We start from the raw sequence: 24627 nt of genomic DNA, 5'->3' as shown, positions 1-24627 counted from the left end.
CAATTTTCACACATCTGTGGACACCTAAAGGTGTTTCTCACTGAACAACACCTATGAAGGATGGAAGGACTCGCCGTCACCAACGCTGAAGGCTTACAAGGTGAAGCAGCAAGTTCTGCTTTACGAAGTTCCTGGAAGTTTGGACTCAAGAGCCAGTACCTGTATCTGTTCCTGCTTGTTCCCTTCATTCGTAATCTGGCTGTGGAGATTCAGGAATCAACCCAATAATCTCTATTGAAGAGTGTGTGCATCAGCGTCAGAGAAAAGAAAAAAGTACTCTGGCAAACCTGACATCACGTACAAGTGCCAAGCCCAGTAGGGCGGTTTCTTCACTAAAATTTGACTCCTGAGAAATCTGGGAAGTAACAGAACACTTGGGACAGGCAGTGAAGCATTTACTGATCTAAAAAAAAAATCATTATATTAAGTAAAAACACTACCCCAGTGTTGAACACCTGGGACACGAGAGAGTGAACGCAGAGCTAGGAGACTCCTAGAAACTACCACATAACATTTAATACTGCTATGAGAAGTGACAATTGCAAGAAGGGCAACTCCTTACACATCAGCTCCTGGGAAACAGAGATCACACCTCCTTGTGAGGTATGATCAAAATTGCTATTCTGATTTCTGTAAAAGTTACGCTTGGAAAAACCACACTAGGACCGAGATAGTTGCTTTTACTGAAGGATTATTTGATATAAAAAGAAACAGGTATTATTTTGATGCTCAGATCCTTGCCTGTTAAGCTTTGCAGTTAAAATGCGCTCTTCCACCTTATGAACTATGAACAACCAGAACTTTAAGACACGCTATGGCATACTGCAATTTAAAGCAAAGCAAACTTAATCTAAGCTTAATACAACTATGAAACAATTATTCTTATATAAAGTATCTATCCTAATGGCCTTCTGCCTCACTCTCCAGCAATACTTCAGCTCTTTTAAGTTTGTAGATCTACTGAGGTCCAATTGGTCTGGCATACAAAGTAAGTCACCAACTCAGTGAAAGGTCCTGATCCACCTCAATAGTGCAGCTCTCAAGGGCAAGTTAAGGTATGCATCTTGGACTGTCAAGATCAGAGCAAGGATGGGACAAGCATGCGTGGTTTGAATAAAGCCTGTCACCTAGATAGATCGCACTAACAGGAATAAAGATTGTCAACCTCTAGGAGAAAAGGATAAGAGAATATTTTAACCCAATGTTGATTAAGCCTAATTCCAACTCAGTCATATTTTTTACGGAGAAAGCTATATTCCACAAACCATAACATCACCTATTCTGAATAAAAAAAAAACCTAGGAAAAAATATTAAAAATATAAAGCACAGCTCTTTGCTGAAATACTTTTACTATTACTCACCAAAGTATTCATTTAGAAATGCAAGAGAGGCCACATAGCAGCCAAGACTGAGGAATTCAGCCACCACCATTAACCAGTGCCATGTTCGTATGGTCAGGGCAACCATCAAGAGCTCAGTCAGGATTAGGGCAGTGAAGGAAATGGCAACGACATGTACAAATTCAGACTCAAACAGCAGCAGGGCTCCGTACATCAGGATACCACCTAGGAAAGGCACACAAAGTCAGCGACACACCGTGCAATGAAACCTCAGGGTATCAGTTTTCACAACCGCACATTGAACATTTGGTGGCTTATTACGAAAACTTGCCCAGCAATTTTGTTTTTATAATGTAACAACATCGATCTTTCTAAAAGGACAGAAGTGATATTTACTGTACTTCGTGCATGTGAAGTAAAACAAAGTCAAGCTGTAAAGGAATAAAACTATTAGAAAATTAAACACCTTTTAGTACAACATATCTGATGGACTGTTAATTAACCTCATTTTGTCAAGTGCTACAAATAAATGAGGTATTGTTGAAAGTGTAATTACTTTTAACTGATTACATAATTCATATGTCTACAACAGTACTTCTGTCATTCCATGAAAGAAAAATACTGTGTAAACATATGCAATGTGATAAGCACTCATTAAATTTTTTCTGGATTAGCATTTAATTAAAAACATGTCCTTTTTTAGGCGACATGCATCAATAAAAATACCAATCCACACCGTGTTTTGAACAGGCCTGGCACACTACAGGAATATCGATTTACAAGATAAACAGAAAGCAATATATAACTGCTGATGAAATGTTAAGCTTTGGGAATTCAACCTGTAGCTGAAAAATTCTCAGTTCAGTAAAATTAGGACTCTCTCCTACCTTGGTAAATACTGATCAAAACCCAGATGAGGAAGGTCTTAAATGACAAAGATCTTCCCTAAGGGAAACAAGTGAGAGGACAGTTAAACACTACTTTAAAAAAATAAATAGTACTACTCAGTCCATGTAGTAGTTCACCTAATAGTTCTAATTTAATAGTTTATCGCTAGAGAGACATTTTACAAGTAAAATAAGCTGTCTTTGAAGCGAGGCTAAAAAGCTTCTACTTTTTTGTGATTCTTCGTTGCAAACTTGTATAGAAATCGCACAAAGTCTAAATTTGAGGGTAGGACAGTTAAAGCCTTAAATAGCAAAGATACTTTAGTTCGCAATGCTCTGGCTGGTTTTCAGTAAACTCATTTTTTTTTAATTTAAAATGTTTTAATGTCTGTTTTGTAATATGCAGTCTCCAAGAAAAATAGCACTGTGTAACCTACTGACCCAAACCTCAAGCAAAACTAGTTACTAGTCACTTCTAAATGTTGGATAAACTATTTGCATTCATACAACCGACATAGGACTACTGTAAGTTTTCGGCAAGTAACTATTACCAAATGCATTTTAAATCTTCTTGTGAATATTAGAGATTGAAACATATGCATAAATCAAAGAATAAACGCTGCACATGTGCATTCTGTGAGGGTACTGATGAAACACGTTAGGACTGGAGCTGAAAGGACACCCATTTAGAAGGCTAAAATGGCAAACAAAGCATCCATTTTGCCACAAGCGAAGTGATTACTCTAGAACAGGCTTCACAACGAAGACGCTTCACAAAGAAATGTGCTTCATTGCTGTAGGAAGCAATGAGTTAACTCTTTTTATTACTTCAGTAGGGGCCAAAACATATTCTTGCATAGACACAGTTCAGGGCAAGGTGCTAAGGACACGTTTGTAATTCTGTTTACAGTCTAGAATGTTGGTGACAGACTGAACGTATGGGGAAAGTTTCTTGTATAAGCAGAGAGAAACATTAGATTTTTTTTCTCCTGTGAGTGCCTACACATTTTCCTTTGAGTTCTGGACACTGCTTCCATCTTGGACCACAGCTCCCAATGAGTGATATTCGTGAAACAAGAATGAGAATGAGTTTTGGTTCACCTTTGTGGAACTAGCAGGGGTGAGGCCCTCCCGAGCCTCCAGGGAACGCTGCACAACAGGTTGTGAATCATTTTCAGAGGAAAGCAGGGAGCCCTCGTACTTCCTTTCATATTTTCATCAGCTTTTCTAGCTGTTAACTCCGTAGGAGCCACAGGCACAGCCATGCTGAACCAGCGTGTCCTCCAGGCTGCGTGGCCACTCCTGGCTCTCTCAGCCTTGCTCATTTGCTCCTCTTCTTGTACCGGAGCAAGAGTCTGCCAACGACTTGTGCCAATATATCTTATTCTTTCAAAAAATCTAAAAAGCATTTTCATCACTAGCATAACCCAGAAAAGAAACCAATTCCTAGGAATACAATTACAGTCCATGTCAACACGTGTCTGAATAACAACAGTGAATAGCACTGGTAGAGTTTTGCATTTAGAGTCCGTAATTTGAAAAGTGATGTGCAGAAACAGGTAGGCTTCACAGCATCATGACTAAGGCAGCAGGCTGTAACAAACACAATAAGCCTACTTTGTAATAGTGAAGTCAAATGTAGCACACAAATAACTTTTTGTACTACTCATCCATCATCATTCACTGATCATCATCTGCCCCACACAATGTACTGAATGGTACTCTCCACTTTCTCCACGTTCTCTTTTCTTTTTTTCTTCTCAAGAGAATTATTTGGGTTCTAACTTATTTAATACCCGTAAAGGTGCAACATAAGCTGGGAAAGCCAGTGATTCAGCATCTCCAAGAATGTCATTTAAGCCTAAACAAAAAACTTAGCCTGTGTTCATCTACCATCCCGGGCAGTTTCCAAGCACAGGTTAACTTCTGTCTTTGGAAATAAGATGCTTCCACGTCCCACCACCAGGTTTCCACAGACACGCTTTAGCAGGTGTAAGGCCATGCTTTTTTGAGATTAATCATAGGCTGAAATCTCACAAAGAAACTCAATTCTGGAGAAAGACAGAATCAAGGTCTCCAAGAGATGAGAAAAAAGGCTCCCAGGCTAATGTGGTTAATAGCTAATTTAGTACAATTAAAACAACAAAGGCTCCGAGAAGCTTGGACCCTCTTCCACTACAGTCTGCTTCTGAGCTTTTACACACCTCTTCAAAGAATCTAGTACCCCTAAAAAGACTACTACCTGCTTCTGCCTTGGATCGTAACTTTTCTAGCTGATACTTTAAGATGGAGCAGAAGCACTTTTAAAAAAACTTCTGAAAACAGAATTTTGAGATTTGTTTCACTTCTGCAGGTGAAGAAATTACACGCTTGTTTGCAAGTATGTGCAAATACACAGCAAGCAGTATCTACGGATGATTCAGTTACGATGTATTTGTAAACAGGATCTGTTCTTCAAAGAAAGTCAGCTTTTGGAGAGGTCAGGAGTAATTTTTGGGCGCTGGGGGAAAAAAAATAGATCTATACATTCACCTACGAGTTAAAAAGGAGCTATGACAAAGGAAGCATAACTAACTCCAGAGCAGATATCCTGGGGCCAGACTGAAGGCAACATTTACATCAACCTACCTCCTTGTCGGAACTATTTCAGTCCAACCACTGGTGTCTTAAGAAACGTGTTACTAAAACTGAGTGGAACATCTGGTACCATGGATTACTTTCACAGCACAAAAGTCTGCATTCACTAGTTGTGCATCCATCTTGCACGGACTACCTCAAGAAAATGATTGTGAAAATCCCCTGTTTGGCACACTGGCGATTCCAGCATTTGTTTGTATCTACACACTGAGGCCATCCATACCTTTGTGAGATCCTTATAAAGTTCTGGATATAGCAATGCCATTTCTGGCTTCACATCCTGATCCAACACTAGAGAGAAGACGGGGAACATGGTATATATAGTTGCATACCTAGGAGAAAGGAAAGCACACAAATTGACACTTTTGCATGACACGGTTTTAAACGGACCTACTGAGTTCAAGTATTCTTTTGTGGAATTAAACTGGTTCTTCTACCCAGTACTGAGGCACCTCACCAGCACAGCTTTACACGTGCAACCTGCTCTTGTGCTGCTGAGAGCTGCCAGTCCCGAGAAGCTACAGGGCTTTTATACATTTAGAACCAGTAAATACATTTCTTTCTTATGCATGTACCATCCAAGCTTATCACCCGTTGCCACACTGCCCGTGCACTTGCACTTCGGACAACCAATTCAAGGACTTGACGTTTGAATTCATCCACAGACGATGGCATGAAAACTGAAGAAAAAACAAGCAATATATTCCTGACATCATAGGGAGGTGGAGGAATATGTCTGAACAGCTCTGTAAGTGGTTTTGGATCTTAGTAGGCACATGCCAGGTGTACACTCTAGTCTGTGGCAGACACTGACTCCGTGATGTTATTTAACAAATTAGTTTGCTATATTTATTACCAGATACCCTAACTGTTGGTTTTGACTTACCCTACCATTAGGAATCCTTGGTACAAGGGAACAGATGCAAAATAGAAGACTGATGAAAACACAGCCTACGAAAAGCAGATAATGATACATATTTAATATAGTTCTATACACAAAACATTACAATAAAGAAAAAAATAACAGTACTGGTTGATTAAGGTTTTGTGGCGTTTCAAAGACAGACAGACATAGTGTTTTTAACTGTTCAGAAAACAAAGTTTTAAATACCTGCATAGTTGAAATAATAAGGCCTCGGTGCATGACAAATTGACCAAGCGCTGCTGATCTTTTGTAACTGTTTCGACCGTGCACCATCAGCAGCCTGCCTATGTGTTTAAACTGCGTGATAGAGAAGTCAGCTGCTAGGGAAGCCTGCTTTCCCTCCTAGGACAGAACAAAAATATTCCAAACATGAAACCCAGTGTAAAAGAGGTGTTTCAAATTCCAAAATTCTAAGTGATAATTAATTTTAAAAGTCGAGTTTGCTCCTGCTTCAGGAATCACCCATGCAACGAGACACACAGGACAACTTCTGGGGCATGCTCTAAGATGCAGTGGCTGTTACAAGTAAGTTTAACCTCCTGTCCTGCTTCTTTCAGGTAAATGCTACACAGAAATAACTACGGTGTTCTCTGCTTCTCTTGTTTTTTGTGTTTAAAAAGATAGAGCAGAGGATATACAAGCAAAGAAAATATTAGTTCCAAGACTAAGCGTTTTTATCACACAGCACACTAATTTGAAACGATTAATTCACTACTGTTTAAGACTAAAGCTTCTAAGCCCATGTGACTATATTGCTATGCAGCACATATTTGACAACTGAACTATTAACATTACCTTGCCTTCAATTCCAATTCCACAGTCTGCTGCTTGGATCATGCTGACATCGTTTCCTCCATCACCTGGAAAATGTCACTGCAATATTCAGCTCTTCAGAGGTTTTACTCTCCTGGCCTTATAGTATTTTAGAAACCTCTTATATACCTTTAAATTCTTACAATTAATCTATGGACTATGACTAATTACTTCAGCAATCAAGACTTTTTCCTGTGGAATAAAGAAGACAACCACACCTTTCTCATGGAATGGCATTTGCTGCTACAGCCACATAATACCTGGCTGCTGATAAAGAAGTCTCTCTGCTTTTGTTTCAGCCATTCCTCAATGGTGCCATCTACTGCTGAAGTTTATTACAGATTTTAGCTACAGCAAACGAAGATGGTGCCAACAGTTACCTATTGCACACGTCCGTTTCCCAGTGTGGTGCTGTAGGAGTTTCACAATATGAGCTTTTTGGGTGGGAGAACATCGGCAGCACACTACAGCAGGACACTGACAAGCCAACTCTACAAATTCATGCTCATAATACTTCAGACAGACCTACGGAAAAAAAATACACTTGCATTTACTTACAATTAAATACTACTACGTGTAGTCTAACACAAAACCACAGTATAAAGAATTCTTTTATGAAGTTTTGCTTGCACAACATCCACCTGGGAGAAAAAAAAGCCACATTGTTTTGATGGTGGCTTTATTAATTTAAACTGACATTCCCTTTCATTCAGGGAGCCAACATGCTTTCGGGTTAAGAGAACAGACAATACTAAAGCACGCTGCACACAAATTCCATTCTGTTGCCTTACAGGAGACCAAAGAACCAATAACATTTGCCCATCTAGATCATACATCCTCTAATTAGCACTCAGGGAAAACCAAAAGTATCTCTAAGGACAACCTAAACTATGGACAAATATTGGAAAAAAGTTTAAGACCGTGAAGACATTGATACTTTGCTTTTTGAACATAAGCCTACAGATAAATGGTATTTGACAGAAACCAAGTTCTTACCTCAAGCGAGTCCCCGGATATCACCAAGGCACAGTCATGCTTCCTCCTAAAGGCATTTAGTTCTAAGTGAGCCTCTCCTCGAGTGGTAACCTTCAATAAACAACACTCACTTAAAAGATTTTGTTATATTCTTAAAAAAACCCTGCCTAAATAAATCAGGTTTTGAGAACTCATACCCAGAAGGCCTTGGTCCTCCAACACGTTTTGTTCCAGTGCAAGCCCAATACCCACAGGATGTGACTATCAGCCTTGAATCTTACTGAGTGAAAAAGTAATCCTCAAACAAGAAAATCCACATAGTCCGCTTAACTGGTTCCTCACCAGAGCAGACCAAGGCTAAAAAATTAATGGATTAATGACATTAAAATATCTTAAGTTCAAGCTGACCTGAGTCTTTCCATCTTGGCAGGGCTAGAGGAAAAACAAAAACAAAACCAAAAACCCAAGCAAATCCCCAAATTTTTATTTATTATCCAGTAAAATACGTTCTTAGAATAATGCAAAATGTTCCTATTAATAGTTCCTTCAGTTTGGGTAAGTAGACACAGATTTCAGAAGGCATATAAACACGTGTGCTCACTAGTACTAATCCTTTTGGATCTTGCAGGAGTATGCAAGCAGGACCAAGTGGCACACTACAAGACAGACTTTTTTGGTTTTTCGTTTTCTGGTTTTTTTTTTTAATTTACATAACTGTTGTTTCAGAAAGGCCCAGCTGTGAAATACAAAAAATGGTCAAAGGTTACCAAATGGATTTTGGAAGGTTTTGAGCTACAACACAGAACATCAAAAACTTAAATTATCACCAGATTTCGAGGAGAGTGGAAGTTTTGGGTTTTTTTTCCCAATAAAAGACCAATGCATTTTAGAGCCATCAAACAAGACAAAGTTCCAAGCACAGAGTAAAACACAACCTCCGATTACACTTTGAATTTTGGCTCTGTCGACACTTTGATGAAATAACTTTTCAAATACGTGAGTCTTTATCACACTGAACGTGAAGTTTTGTCTTTGGCTCCCTACTACCCAGAATCAGAGGCAGCCCAAAGGCCTTTCTCCCTCCAGATGGGCTCCACCACATGTAAAATTCGAATTACATTAAAAAGCACCTGCAAACAGAAAACCCATACGCACGCCCCAGTTTGGAGGTTTTTTTCTCCTTTCCCACAACTAAACCTGTAAAAAGAAAGCTCCTGGCGCCCAGCTGTCAGGAGCCCCAGACTGCGGGGGCCCATCATAATCGCTTGTATTGCAGAGGCTCAGAGATGCCAGCACAAGGCACACACGGGTGAGCAGTGCTTGCCCTCTCTGTTCTACCCTGCACCTAACGGAGGTATTTTTTTTTTTAATTTGTAAACACCTCTAGGACAATGTATCAGTTAACTTCATCATAAAATGAAGAAGCTGAGACTCCTAAGAAGAAGAAGAAGGAAGAGCATTAAAACCAAAATGCATCTTTTGGGGAAGTCAAAAGTAGTAAATAATTTTTTATTTGCTAATTTATAACTAAAGTAGAAGTGTTAGAAGGCTTACTATTTTCTTACATTAATCCAGTAGTTATTTCTTTGCAACATATACAGCCACAGAAATAATTCTGTATAAATCCATTTCCTAACTAATTTAAAACTTTGTGTATTATAAGTTAACAAAGTTTTATGCTGATCTCTTATTACCAGTCAAGGTAATGAAAATAAAAATCTGACTCAACTAAATAGATTTTGTTCAGAAAGACTTAATTTGTGGTGCTACAACACGGAAAGGTCAACAAAAATTGATCTAAAGTTTTATCAGAAGCATTAATAATTTAATTGCAAATCGTAGTCTGCAGGGCCTAATTTGCCATTCTGATGCTTCAGAAGAAACTACATTTACATGTAAATTATATTCATATAATTATTTCTGTAGGTGCAAGTGGTTCAATTAGAACAAACACAGACATATTATGTCTGATCACACGGCATCAATCAACGTCTGGAAAATCTATTTTTGTTTGGTAGAGTTGCTGCTATGCAAATATAACCAAAATGTATAGAAAAACATATTGTTTACCTTTCTAACAATTATCTTAACAGACTCTTAATAAGATGCAAATATAAACCATGATACACAAAAAAAATCAAATTTTCTCATACTGATTTGTCTATATCGTCTATACAGAGGATGTTGGCATCACAGTTTAATTCAGGATTAATTCTCCTTTAGTCTAAAGAGTTCTATTATGCTAGAACGAGCAAGAACCACATTCAGATAGCCTAAATTCAGATAGCCTCCTTCCTACTGGCTCAGCACCTCACATCGACCCCTCTCCTTTGTTATCCAGAGGCACCTTACCATGCCCATGGTGTAAGTGGAGCGTAAAACGCACACTGAACCTCAGCCACCTGAACGTCACTACCAACCATTTCGGTAGCATATCAATTCTAGAAACAAGCACCCTCAAACAGAAGCAATGTTTTGTAATTCTACATCCTCGAGTAACAACATAAGCACTACTCTCTTGACCGTTATTATGACATTCAGTACAATAACCCATCAATTTTCAACAAGCAGCCAACTTCTAATCAAATAAAGCACCATTGTTATTAGTTGTCCTTTGATGAACCAACAAATGAGTTGGAGCTATACTTACAGGTCTGAAAATGTGAATATCTTGAGTCCTAGACACTAAGTGAGAACTTTTTGCAATGCAAGTTGCGGTCTCCAGTTTATCCCCTGTTAACATCCATATCTGTAAAATAATGTAAAGGTTTAACGTTAATATGTCTGTTCTCCAATTTCTGGTACCTTTTGGGATCAGATTACCAGAGAAAATACACCTATATGTGCATTTTTAACTAAAATTAATGAGCACGTTTTACTGCAATAACACACAAAGCAGAAAAGAAATCATAGAATCATAGAATGGTTTGGGTTGGAAGGGACTTTTAAAGGTCATGTAGTCCAATCTCCCCTGCAGGGGGCAGGGACATCTTTAGCTTGATCAGGTTGCTCTCAGCCCCATCCAGCCTGGCCTTGAGCACTGCCAGGGAGGGGGCAGCCACGGCTGCTCTGGGCAGCCTGTGCCAGGGCCTCACTGCCCTCACAGGGAAGAATTTCTTCCCAATCTCTCATCTCAATCTCCCCCCTTTCAGTTTGAAACCGTTACCCCTCGCCCTATCACTACCCCCCCGGATCCAGAGTCCCTCCCCACCTCTCCTGCAGCCCCTTTCAGCACTGAAGGCCGCTCCAAGGTCCCCCCGGAGCCTTCTCTTCTCCAGGCTGAACACCCCCAACTCTCCCAGCCTGTCCTCACAGGGAGCTGCTCCAGCCCCTCAGCATCTTCGTGGCCTCCTCTGGACCCGCTCGAGCAGGTCCGTGTCTGTCTTGTGCTGGTGCCCCCAGAGCTGGACGCAGCCCTGCAGGGGGGTCTGACCAGAGCAGAGCAGAGGGGCAGGATCCCCTCCCTCGCCCTGCTGCCCACGCTGCTCTGGATGCAGCCCAGGAGGCCATTGGCTTTCTGGGCTGCCAGCGCACGTTGCTGGGTCATGTTCAGTCTTTCACCCCCCAGCACCCCAAGCCCTTCTCCCCGGGGCTGCTCTGGACCCACCCATCGCCCAGCCCGTGTCTGTGCTGGGGATTGCCCCGGCCCAGGGGCAGGACCTTGCCCTTGGCCTTGTTGAACTCCATGAGGTCTGCACAGGCCCACCTCTCCAGCCTGTCCAGGTCCCTCTGGACAACCTCCCTCCCCCAGCGTGTTGACCGCACCACACAGCTTGGTGTCATCGGCAAACCCGCTGAGGGTGCGCTCAATGCCAGTGTCTGTGTTGCCGACAGAGATGCTGAACAGCACTGGTCCCAATACCGACCCCTGAGGAACGCCACTTGTCACTGGTCTCCACTCGGACATTGAGCCGTTGACAACTTTTGAGCGCGACCATCTACCCAATTCCTGATCCACCAAGTGGTGCATCTGTCAAATCCATGTCTCTCCAGTTTAGAGACAAGGATGTCAGACAGGACAGTGTCAAATGCTTTGCACAAGTCCAGGCAGATGATGCCAGTTGCTCTTCCCTTATCCACCAACACTGCAACCCCGTTGTAGAAGACTACCAAATTTGTCAGGCACGATTTGCCCTTAGTGAACCAGATCTCCCATTTCCTTCCGGAGAGGGCCTAGTCCCCTTCTGGGGTCTTCCTTTTATCACTGATGTACTTATAGAAGTTTTTCTTGTTGCCCTTGATGTTCCCGGACAGATTTAATTCTATCAGGGCCTTGACTTTCCTAACCTGGTCCCTGGCTGCTGGGACAATTTCTCTGTATTCCTCCCAGGCTACCTGTCCTTGCTTCCACCCTCTGTAGGCTTCCTTTCTGGGTCTGAGTTTGTCCAGGAGTTCTTTGTTCATCCACACAGGCCTCCTGGTGGTTTTGCCTGACTTCCTCTTTGTCAGGATGCCTCGCTCCTGAGCTTGGAGGTGATCCTTGCATATTAACCAGCTTTCTTGGCATGGTTAAAGTCCATCACAAGGACCAGCACGTACAAATGCGAGGCTTCTTCCAGCTGTCTGAAGAAGGCCTCTTCCACTACTTCTGTATAAGACACTCACCATAATATTGTCCACATTGGTCTGCCCACTAATTCTAACCCATAAATTCTCAACTGTCCCAAGGCAGAGCTTCACGCATTCCTGCTCCCCCCTCAGGTAAAGGGGGATTTCCCATGCTTGCTGCAAGGAAAAATAACTCACTTTCCTTCTCAGGCTTAAAAAAACATTGTGTCTGATTCAGTTTAACCTTTGCAAAGTCAACACACCTTTTCTGTGCAGTCTGACACGGCTTCAAACAGAATGTGTATAATCCTACCCACTCCCTTCACATATTCCTTATATCTTTACTTCAAACCCTCTCCCAGATAAATGTTTTACTTCTAAATGTGCAATTGGTACAGGCCTAGCATAGCCTGCCCATGATCAAAACACAGCACAAACTCTTGTGCAAAGCTTCTGATGGTGTCCCTCTTAATGTGACTTGAGCAAACACCACGGGCAGTTCTGAATCCTAGTTCAAACAATTCACCTTTTCATCTTTGCTGAGACTTCTCCTGAGTGAACAAGCCTGAAATCATTGTTGTCATACGAACCTCGTGCCAAACTCATTTAGAGCCAGCTAGGACAGTTTACTGTAGACAGCCAGGCGATAAATGACTGGGAGTTACAGACATTTATCCACTGGTAGTCTTCCTACAGAAATAAGCTTAAGATCAATGAAACCTGTGGTGAACAAGGGACCTTCACAAACACGGTCCTGTTTGTTTCTGCTAGCTCATGCCCATTAACTTTGGACTTGGCAACGAACCTGAATATAGACAAATATAATTCAAGTCTTGTTAAAAAAAAATTAATTAATAAATGGTAACCTTTTATGTCAGCAGTATGTGTTCAGTACCTTTATTCCAGCATTTCTTAGCATCTCTAGAGTTGGTCTAACATCTGCTTGCAGCTGATCTTCTACTCCAGTGAGACACAGCAATTCCATTTCTCGCTCCAAACTCTCTACAACAGCAGCAACCTTCAGGTTTCTATCATGTATGCTTAACTTCGCTTGGTTATATCGACTCTGCACAAACACAAAACCACTTACAGTTTGCTACGACTCATAAAGTGTACAGTTGACCAATTACTTATAATACAGATTCATTAGGCTAAATATCTTTAAATATCTTTAATGAAGAACAAGATTAAAAGAGCAAATTTTACTTTACACTCCATGTTATACATGTTTTTTCTGACAGCTCACCTCAAGAAAAGGCCTTTTGAAGAAGTATTAAGAATTAGGCATCACAGCTCCTAGCAGGAACTGCCCTCATCTTTGAGAACAAGTAGGGGGTTTTATGTCATACTGAAGCTACAGAATTACCATTACGCTGGCTTCTGGGAAAACACTGTCCAGTCACACAATAAAGCAAAACAGTATCCTATGTATGATGGCAGAACAATAACGGACGAAGGACAAAATCTCTAACAGACTTTGTGCCATAGCTCAAGTACTGAGCTTTTAAATAGGAATCCTCTTTTTTGCCACCTTAATAGAATAAAAAATAGGATTGTTCCCCTTGAAGTAACTAAATATGATGAAGCACAAGGTCACTGTGTCCCTTCATACCTCAAAATCTTGATACTGTTCCTCAGTCAGTGATTTTTTGGCAACAACCAGCGTACGCAGTCCTTCTCGGGCCATATTACCACACTAAATGGACCAAACCACAGAACAGTTATGTAAGTATTCAACCGTATGTACATGTTTTATAGTATATGCTAACAGGGAATATCTGTACCATTAACTTTTGGTGTTTCTTTAGCCTCTTAGATTATTTTGGAGAAGCCACAAACAGAATAAAAAGCGATTACGCTTCAGGACCCCCAAACGAAGCAGTATGCTGTCGGTAAACCAATTAGATTTACTCTCCCAGCTTAAAAGAAAATCTCTTTTAGGTTGAATCACAGAATCATGAATTGTTTGGGCACTTTTTAAGGCACATAACAGAGCTACGTTTTCTTTTTCCACTGAACGTACCTCTTATCAGAAAAATACCCTACCATTAAAAATAGCCATGGAATAGCATGTCTTAATGAAAAACAAGGCTGTCCAGTGCAAAACACTTATTGATTTGACCTCATAAAGCTAAATAAATTAAACAAGTATTTTACAATTAATTGTGCATCATTATCGCCAAAAGTAATTTTTATGACATTTTGGTAGGTCTTGAGGGAGTTTAATTTATTCATGTCCCTGAATAAATCAAACTGCCCTGCAGCAGATATTGATTCATATTGCCAATACCATTATGAACATACATGGTGTAATCATTGTATTAACATATTGTCTGTATGTAGGGTCAAAATAAGATCATTGCTGGTACTTCCTAGAGCCACACAGTGAAAAATATTAATCAGTTCTGAAATTCAGTCACTAGCTATTTCATATTTAGTTTAATAAATGTGTCAATAAACTATTTCAATTTGGCTGCAACCCTTATTAAACTTTGTAATTCATAATCATACCTCACTGTAGATGCAGGATGTCATAAAACAAGGGCATTTCAGGATAAATAGGTTTATAACAGAATACTTCTCAGAAGTAATTAGGTTTTATGTGAAAGGTCAGTCAATGAAAAATGAATTTCCTTGTTTTAAGTAGAAATGTGTTCTGCTATGACTACCAGCTTTGCTTTTCCTGTGGGTTATTCAAGAATTGGAAAGAATCATCCTAACCCCTCAAAACCAATTCAGGATATACGTAACAGGACTTCAAAACCCACTACTGCACTGGCCCAAGTTCTCCTTTAAACCCATTCCAATAATACCTGACATTTTGATTTTAAATTTTCAGTTCTACAAAATTTTAATTTTTATACTTTTCAATTCTGTTTCTTACCTCTTCTTCTAACCAATCATTGTACTGTACAATAGTGGACATTGCAACATCTGCGCCCTTCATGTAAAATGTAATTTCTCCTGAAGATTCATCCTAAAATTTTACAGAAGAAACAGAAGGGAGAAAAACCACAACTGTTTATACAGTCAAAACAATTACCTACGTATAACCTAACTGTCTTTCAAAGGAGTCAATGGATTATAATTTATAAAAGATGCCAAGAGGGGGGTTAAGTTGTATTACTTGATGTTACTACGTCCAACGACATCCGATTCCCTCCAGATGCATACCCCCTGCTTTCGAATATAAGAGGATTGGTTCTAACTGAAGTCAATGTGAGTAACAGAGCCTCAGCACCCCTAAACTGTCCATCTAAATTTCAAAATGTCACTGTTATATCCCCTCTAGCTACTATTTTGCTTCTTTGGTGGCATACACTATCTAATCCACAACAGAAAGTTTGCTCTATATCTCTGAACTAAAAATTTACAGACTACTTGGTGTAAAAGTTTGTTACAGAGGTTTTCATGATGAAACAGTCATTGCACATTCAGAGAATCTACATTCAGGTAAATATAATCCAGACCAGGAGTTTCTGAGACATGGTCTGTCGCATAAGGAATGGATTAGTCTGATCTGAAAGCTACTTAGAATATCTCTGAACATGTCCCAGCTAAACAGGCTCTCAGTGCCACCCTCACCCAAAGAAACAGAGACTTGCCAAGGTCTCACCAGACCCGAGCACGCACATATTCTGCCTGAAGTATCCTTGCCTAAGGCTGATGGCATGCCTGGCTTGTCATCACGGGCAAACAAAAAAATGGGATGAGTTTGACACCTACTTAACTGTGCCTGGCTGATCTAACCACATAACAACGTTGCCTGAAGCGGTTCTGCTACAGGGTCTGGTTTTCAGCAGGGAGAAGCTAGAAGTATGTGGCATGGATGGCTTAACATTTACAGAGGTTTAAACCTTGCTTTTAGTATGGTGCCGTGGCTTCCTTTCACCTGAGGTTTTAATGATCATCGCTATGCTCCCAGCTGGGCATCTGGGAGACAACTAAGCACGTGCCTCGTAAATCTTAGACCCTGGGGGTTGTGCTGTGCACGCACGGCAGTTCGGGTGTCAATGCCGGGTCTGGAAAAGCAGCAGCACCAGCAGTACACAAAGATGCTAACTACTGTGGTAAGAAATTCCAGCCATTCATTTATCCCTTGAAGAGGCAACATATTTTGTACGAAATAAACAAATGGAAAATTAAAAACAAAGCCTTAAAGGCAACTTGCGGCATCAGAGGCTACGCGTGAAGTAGGGAAATGAACAGGCTCCCACGTCAGAGAAGAGTCTGTCCTTTACAAAGCTCTCCGCAACATCAGGTTAGCCTGATCTTTCTACAATGGCTCGCCAGCACTTCATGGGTACCCGTGTCAAAGGTATACTTTCCATTTGAAAATCTTGTGGCATGCATTCCCTGAAGGACCAAGCTTCTATTAAATCATATAAAAATAAACATTGAGTAAAAACATTTGTTGAGGAATAAGAACCAACACCCAGAACACCCCCAACATTACCCTAACTATGATCCCCATGCGCTTGCTCTCGGAAGTGAAGGGAAAGATCTGCAGAATGTAGTATGTCAGAATGTGCCCCCCAGGCGTCTTCAGCTGCATCGAGGTCAGATCCCTGCTAACCAGAGTGAGCCCCACACTCTCCGTCCACTGCACCAGAGCTACCTAGAGAAAGGAAAAACAGGAAAAAAGAGACATGGAAAAGTGTGAAAGGTCTATTATACAAATTAGGCTGAAGTCAAACACCCATTGCCAGGGTAAAAGTCTAAACTCTTCAAAGAGTCTACAAAAAAAAGTGAATAGCATCAGAGTACAAAATCTTAATAAAACAAACGAGCATTTTCCTTCAGAAAGGTTATAAAAATGCTTATGAGGGATACAGAACTTATTTGAACTTATTCCTGCAAATGAGGTATTTGGAATATATTGCTCTGAAGTAACAGTTCTAATTAAAAAACCCAGATGTATATTCAACGATACTGAAAGGACATCCAGCAGAAATCACACAAAACCAGAATACAATTTCTGTATCAACACCTCCGCTATGTAAATAAGAGATTTTAGGAGTATTTCCATATAACACATTTTATTAGATCTACAATAACATGCAAGTTGAGACACCGTAAGATGTAGTAAACAGGTAAGCACAAAGGATCTTATTTTTAGCTTACTTTGTTCACTTGCATCATTTTATTACTTTGTTTCAGCAACACCATAACTGAGTTCTTACCACACCAAATGAGATGGAAACCAAGCTTACAATACTCCATCCCACAAACACGCTTGTGAAAGTCCCTTTTACACCCTGAGAAATGCTGCATTATACAGCAATCACTATTAGCTACCCCCCTACATGGCACCTTAAATGCATGATTAGAGATTGACTTTTTTTTGATTTGCTTTCTTTTTTTATTTAAAGTGCATGACTTCTAGCTTCTATTTTCTTCCGTTATGCTTTAAATAACAAACTAGATATTTTTCTATCACCACTACTGTGTAGTTTATTTCTTCAAAAAATTACTACTTTAGGAAAACTGCTTTACTGCTAGTCTATATACAAGCCACGTTCCATATCTGAACGGGAAGTTTCCAATTAAAAAAAATATTCTCCTCCTCAATTCTCTTTTTATTTTTCCAAATGGTAATAATTGTTGGAAACCAGATTTTTATATGGCTAGAAAAGTAATTATAATAAAGTTCACATGATTTCGATGGAACTTCCCCTGCTATTAATCTCAGGTAAGATGAAAAAAAAATAAAATAAAAAAATCAAGCAGTGTGATAAAAGACATGCGTGTACTAAAATCTCCAGGTAATTTCAACAGACATAGTGACTAATGCTCACTAAGCATTTCACACAAAGCAAGTAAATCACCATCGCGTCTATGAAAATTTAAAATTGAAAAAATAAAAGTGTGTGAACCCCTAAGAACCCCTAGTAGTGCCACCTCTGTAGGCATCACCCAATGACAACACAGCGAGATGAAGTTACAGAAAGGAACACGCTTTGAAAAAGCACCACCTTAAAGCCTCGAAAATCACAGGAAGTCTTTTCAGAGAGTATTCTTCTTCAATAAAAGTACCATATAAGCTGTAAAAGACCCAAAACTCCCAAGGTTAATTTTCAATTTTCACAGTGAAAGGTTACTATTACATTCTGACCTGTAAATTGCATCTTTCTACTGATACCCTATCATCACTCGTGTCCCTTTGCAGCTAGGACTTCAGTGTTCTATATTTGGTGACTCACATCTGTGTATTATTTCGTTTATGCTTGGCTTCACCTACCATTTGAATTAGCATTTCATAGCACAGACGTTTTGGATTCTTATACCTGGCCTACACACAACTGCATATATATACACATTTATTTTTTTTCCCTTTTAAATTGACCAGTGCAAATACCACAGCAGAAATTGTCAATAAGAGTCAAACAGATGCCTAAAAGGCAACTGAACAAACTTGAGGCATTGTTTGACTCTCATCATTCAGAATGAATCAGAGCAGCTAGACCTTAACAGCATCCAGAACAACACAGCCAGACCTTACCATTAAATATCTGAAGCTTTTAGAATACAAAAATTAAAAAAAAAAAAAAGAAAAAAGTATTTCACAAATGGCACAAAGATCTAAATTATAAATCTTAACAAATAAATACATACGGAACAGCTGGCTATACAGAGCTCAGAAAAGGATTCTTAGGTAAGTGTCTCTTCTTGAGGTCTCCCCTCCACAAGTGTATTCTCTTCACTGTGGTTCTGAAACCCTACATTCCCACGGACTTGCAGCCTGGTGTGTGCACATCAAGAACCCCCCGAACGCCAGGTAAACAACAACAGCAACAGCTGTGGCCTCTACAGAGCTTGATATATTGGATGGAGTCAGATAAAGCAATCAAAGGTTGGACAAGCACAAAAGTCTTTGCCAGTGATGCTACTGTTTTGCTTTAAACAAAATATTCCATTCTTATTGTGATATTTATTTGCCGAGAACCATTGATTTTCTAACACACAGAGATGAAACGCGCTAAGCTTCCGGAATTCAGGTTAGGGACCTATATGAGTATCTTGTGGATCTTGCCTGGCTTATCACCAAGCTTCCCTTCTACGGGAAGCGGCCGCCCGGGAGACAGAAGTGCTCTGGAAGATACAGGGGCCTCCCACTGTCGAGACACGGGTGTGCACCTGAACCACCGGCTGCGCAGCGCTCCAGGACAGGTAGTGCAGGCGCAGTCAGAGAAAGCTTCTGTGGTTTCTCACTCGCTAGTTGCTTCCCTTCTCAGCAGCAATCCCAAGGGTGAAGACAGCTATCCACCTCTTGCACGACAAGGTCAAAGGAGCAACTTCCAAATTAGGGATGAAGGTAGCAGATACTTGCATTACGGAACAGAAATGCAACAGATCTGAGAAAAGCTACTGAGAAATACCTCTTGTTTAGTATCTCTTACCCAAAATCTTTCCGATGGCACAAGCTCTTGTTGCCTCTGTCAGCAGTGTCTCTCCACTAGAGGCCACCCAACCCTCAGAGCTTCCATAGTTCACAGCCCCAAACACCAAACTCTTGTTACCACCACACAGATTGCCAGTCAAAGTCAGATTTGGAGACTTCACCAGGAAACCCTCTCAACTCAAGCAGTAACTGTGCGGCCCACATGGTAACCTACAGCAGCACCAGCTCAGGAGGTGGAAGGAGCTTCTTTGAGCAGGGCGGTGTGTCCAGCTCAGCTGCCTGAGGAACGCGTGCACCTCGAGAGGGGCGTGAAGAGGAAAAACTTCACTGTTGTTACAGCCCATGGCAGCCCTGCCTGCTAATTCCATGTTTTGGGGACGTGATCATCCCATGCGTTTAGAAATGTTCATTTATGGAACTAAATCAAAACAAGCAGCTTACAAATATCTCCATTCACAGGAAGTTCCATAAAGTACATGAAGTTGTTAAGTGACAACGATGCAGTCACCTATTTTATCAGTCACAAAACTTAAGCTACTAGAGTCAGGAAAATGAACAGTTCAGGACTTCATAAACACCGTACCAAGCGCAGGGAAAAAAAAAAAAAATCTAAACCTGTTATTCCTGTTGTGGATTCAGAACTGCATATTTAATTAGAACATTAGATTGATTTTAAGTTAAAATAAATACTAATCAAGAATTAAAAAAAAATTTTAGAAAACATGTAAATTGATAGGCCACAAAAACCTTGCTATATTTAATTTTACTGCAAACCAATTACATCCTAAAGGGTTTTTTCAACTATGGCGCCAACATTTCCTTTTTTTTTTTTAAGGAAAAAAAATATTTCTACAATAATTTAATAATGGCAATGAAAATAATTATGTGGAAGAAAATGCTACAGATATCTAAGCACATGAGTCAATAGTCAAAATAAGGCCGACACACAAGATGAAACAGATTGTCCTGAGAAAGCATCTAAAGGAAAGCCATATCTTTATTTATTTTCAACTCTGAGGATGGAAGAGTTACCTACCTCCCTGCCCCATCAAATAAGAGGAGTTTGCTTCTCTCTGGAGTGGTGTTAGCTGGCTTCAAGCCATTCACTCGGTGTGTACAGGACTGTTCATTACACAGCCCAACTCAAAGCCCATCTCTGAATTCTCCTGACCTTACCCAAGGAAGGGCACTCTCATTCCCTCTCAGATTAACATCTTCCTTCGCTTCCTTGGGACCAGCAGGAAATATCACTTATCACCCAGCTGTCTTACTAATCTTCAGTCTGAGGAACTGCAACGCTGAGTCCCTTTGCTCTGCGGAAAATGCAGCTACCTCTAGTCACTTGGCATCTCGGAAGCATGACGGCATGGAGAAGTCTCAGTTAAAGAAAACCTGAGACGGTCACTCACCTTGCCTTTGGGCACATAGGGTTATAAATGCACACAGTGAGGTATTTGAAGCACCCTACGGAATCCTGAAGACCTTCAGTTACTTAATCAGTCCTAAAAGGCTGCTACTGCTTGGCAGAAGACCAAAAAAATGCCCCAAGGCTGTTCTTGCTGGCTTTAGATACTATGTCAAACAGGACTGGAACATACAAAACATCATACTACTACTACTACTCCCTTTGAATTCTGGGCTGTTTGGAACTTAGCTGGTCTTTGGAACCTAATCCACTGATTTTGTTTTTTATAATAGAATATTTTGAGAGAGAGAAAACAGAAGTGAAAAAACACCAAACAGCAACGCACCCCACTCTTAGCTTGGGTAAACTGACAGAGAGATTGGATACTTACTTGACTCAAACCTAACCTTTTATCAACCAAGACAGAATAGCAATGTATTTCGATGAAAAAAATATTCAAAACCCTATTCAGACTGAAACTGTCAAGGCCCTGGGTGCACCCTGCTTCCCAGGACTTTAACCATCTGCGTTCAAGTCCAGCTCACTGCTAAGAGCTGTGATGAAGAAACAGCTCGAAGAAGCCTCCACAGAGGCCATTCTCCTCCTTTCATGCTGGATCCTGTGACAGCTCCATCACAGTCACACTGCAGCTATGCCCACACTTGGCCACGTACCCCACTGACCTGGCCCTGACAGGCAGACACGACCTCCTGCCTTTGGACCCACCTCGCTGCCATGAACTGCCCTTGCAGTCACCAGACCATGGCTAATGCTGGTTACGGTCTCGGGACCTGATCCTGACTTAATGATTTGACTTCTTGGCTTGAATTCAGACGTGCCTCATCACCACAGACCCGCACAACAATCTATACTCTTGACTGCCTTTGGTTTCCACCATGGGACATGCTCTTTTCACCTTGCTAGGACACTGTGGGGCTGTACACCACTGAGGCCACTGTCTCTAGCAGCCTGGCTATCACGCTCAGCCCCTGGCTTCCCTTTGCTCCTGCCATTGCTGCTCCCCAGCAGAAACAGCGAACTGCTCAGTATCTACAAAGTGTTACTCAAAGCAGTTTATGACCACTAATTGTGACGTTCAACATGCAATATTCCCTTCTGAGCTGACAGTTTAAGAAAAAGATCCACCGCCCCACGCTGGGCTTGGCAGTTCTCCACCCCATCCAGCAGTCTGGGAGTCCCCCACAGTTGTGCTGACAGCTTTTCTGGAGCCGTGCTATGGACCTGACCACTAAACCGGAAAATGACCCACATAAAGGCTTCGAAGGTTTTGGCATATATGAGAGAGCAATTTGTAGGGTGAGAAAGAAGGATGAGGGATGGAAATTCTGTAAGCTAGTTTAGCTGCTTAGAAGAATCCTCATGGAACCAACCTCCGTTTGTTTCAGAGTATTTAAGAGCATCTTCACTTCAGACGACAGGATCTACTTTCAAAATCAGGTCGCCGTGTAAGGTACACGGAGGTTGTATGTGTGCTATTTTGAAGTTAAGGCTATTGGTTTGGAAACAAGGAAGAAGCAGTGAGAGGTTTTTCCCCGCTGCCTGAGTGTTCCCAACAGTTTGCTTGGACTGTTCAACAACAAACTCACATATGTTTCCAATCAGCACTGGTTTGTTTCTATTTACAAACAACGATCTGATAACTAACATTTGCAGTCCATCACTTTTCAGTGAGAAACTTCATAATTAAAATAAAATTATTAACTTAAAAATACAGCTTGATCATGTGAAAAAAATGCCGATCGATATTCAAGACAAGCTATGGAGTAGTTATTCTTTGTGGGTCTCGAAGGTCATGAAAGTGATGGTTTTATGCTACTGAGTGATTTGCTTTTCACAATACATTGACAAAACAACACAATTAGTCTTGCTTCAATAAGCACACACAATAAAATGAATTAAACAATACAACATGTCTCATACATTACAGCTTCACTTTCGTAAACACAAAAGCTGCTTCACTAAGGGCATATCATTTCCCTGTCTGTTTTTAAATGATTGGCTTTGTATCCTTGTAATTAATTTTAGCAACTCTGTTGTCTCTGGACAGAAACGTTGGAATTAAATAACTGACCGCACTTCAAGGCAGTATTTAAATATTCAAAATCCTGGAATTAGAAACTCTTGAGAATATAACAGGGCAGGACAAAGCATAACCAATAAATAGCTGGTTTATGAGAGTAAGCAGTCATTAAAAATCGTGACTGATCAATCTTTTCTGACCAAGGGGAGCAAAGGTCTCCAAAGGCTCCTGTTCATAGCATGCCCCTGAACTGTTTGGGTCTGTGACCTCTGAACCCCATTGCTTTACCTACTTAGCTTATATCCTTTTATGATTGTTCATTACATTAAGGTAGCTGGCTTTCTACAGATGAGCTGAACCCACGCCCACGATGGCCAAGTAGGAGCCGTTTGCAATTTTTTCAGCGAGTTCTCGGTGAACGCTTATTGTTTGCTATGCTACAGCTGTAGAGGACAAGTGACAGACAAATGAAACTTTCCACTCTTTCAGAGAAAATGAAATATTGATCACTTATCATAAGAAACAAAGAGCCTGGCATAAGTAGGGTTCACATTATGAATACAAAATCAGTTACTTATCTCAGGCTACTCTAACAATAGATAAATACATATTTTATGATGAATGCGCCTACTTCTAAATGTGCATACATTCTAATGGTTATATTTTATCTGGATATGGATGCACACATACACACACAGACATGAAGAATTTCAAATTAATTCCTCAAGTCAACTCGCTAAGTGCACTGCGTGTCAACCTATTACTGAATTGCCTCTTACATCCTACATGGGAGAATAGTTTATACTTACACATTGTTGTCTGCTCTTTATATGCTCTGGTGTTATCATGTAATATTATATAATGCAACAGACAACCGTACAAATAACATCTTCTTTCAAAAGACTGCAATCAAGCCAGATCCACAAACAAAATCTAAGGGAACAGAGTTGTAATGTTGAGAAAGTACAACGCATAAAACTGGTTAAGTCTATTAAATGATAATGTTGCTTATTAACCAAATATGTTGTGATAGGTCAGTGCTGAGGTTAAACAGAAAACATCAATTGAACCATTTCCCTAAATAAAGCTCCAGGGTGCAATATTCAAAGCACTTTATTCAATAAAAAATGCTTTTAAAATGGTACTTTGGTGATTGGGAAACATTGGCATCATCCGTCAACCTAACTGCAGGAAAGTTCAATAAGCTAAATAATGAACCATTTACATTATTTTCCTTAGGCTCCAGTGATTTGCAAACATTGCATCAATAGAACTCTTTAAAAAATTATGATAAAGGCCTGCTAGTCTTTCAACTCTTAGGCTTTTTGCTGTCACGCTGCAATTTTTATGCAGTTTAAATGTTTTTTGTAGCTTCATCTTTTTATAAGACTCCATTTAGCATCAATTTCTCATTATATTAAAGCATATTTATTCAATATGATAATTTTACTAGTGTTTCAAGCATTAACTTTGAGAAGCAAAAAGGAAATTCAATGCTGTCTGTTCTAAAATGTAAGCTTTTCATTTCACTGTCATATAGTTTGAAAGTATGAGTCGAGACGACAAAAAAAAGTCATTATGGAAAGGATACCCATGCTTTCTCTTCCTTGAAGCACTAACAGTTTCTTTGTCCTCTTCCCTTTCCACCTGGAG

At 40.4% G+C, this 24627-nt stretch overlaps 1 protein-coding gene across 1 annotated transcript in view; it reads right to left on the bottom strand.

The window, feature by feature from the left end:
• Positions 1-24627, bottom strand: part of ATP9B (ATPase phospholipid transporting 9B) — a 167752-nt gene that overhangs the window by 3678 nt on the left and 139447 nt on the right. Inside the window, exons 16-28 of the mRNA XM_086472492.1 lie at positions 16583-16744; positions 15011-15103; positions 13739-13822; positions 13022-13192; positions 10229-10327; positions 7600-7689; positions 6984-7128; positions 6586-6650; positions 5977-6132; positions 5752-5816; positions 5089-5197; positions 2229-2286; positions 1363-1566 (exon numbers count right to left, since the gene is read on the bottom strand). Coding sequence (XP_086328618.1) covers positions 1363-1566; positions 2229-2286; positions 5089-5197; positions 5752-5816; positions 5977-6132; positions 6586-6650; positions 6984-7128; positions 7600-7689; positions 10229-10327; positions 13022-13192; positions 13739-13822; positions 15011-15103; positions 16583-16744 — 1501 coding nt within the window. The remainder of the gene's footprint in view (positions 1-1362; positions 1567-2228; positions 2287-5088; positions 5198-5751; positions 5817-5976; positions 6133-6585; positions 6651-6983; positions 7129-7599; positions 7690-10228; positions 10328-13021; positions 13193-13738; positions 13823-15010; positions 15104-16582; positions 16745-24627) is intronic.

Source organism: Leptosomus discolor, chromosome 13 (genome assembly GCF_034619465.1).
Source record: "Leptosomus discolor isolate bLepDis1 chromosome 13, bLepDis1.hap2, whole genome shotgun sequence".
Classification (NCBI taxonomy): Eukaryota; Metazoa; Chordata; class Aves; order Leptosomiformes; family Leptosomidae; genus Leptosomus; species Leptosomus discolor.
This window is presented reverse-complemented; position numbering and strand designations above follow the sequence as displayed.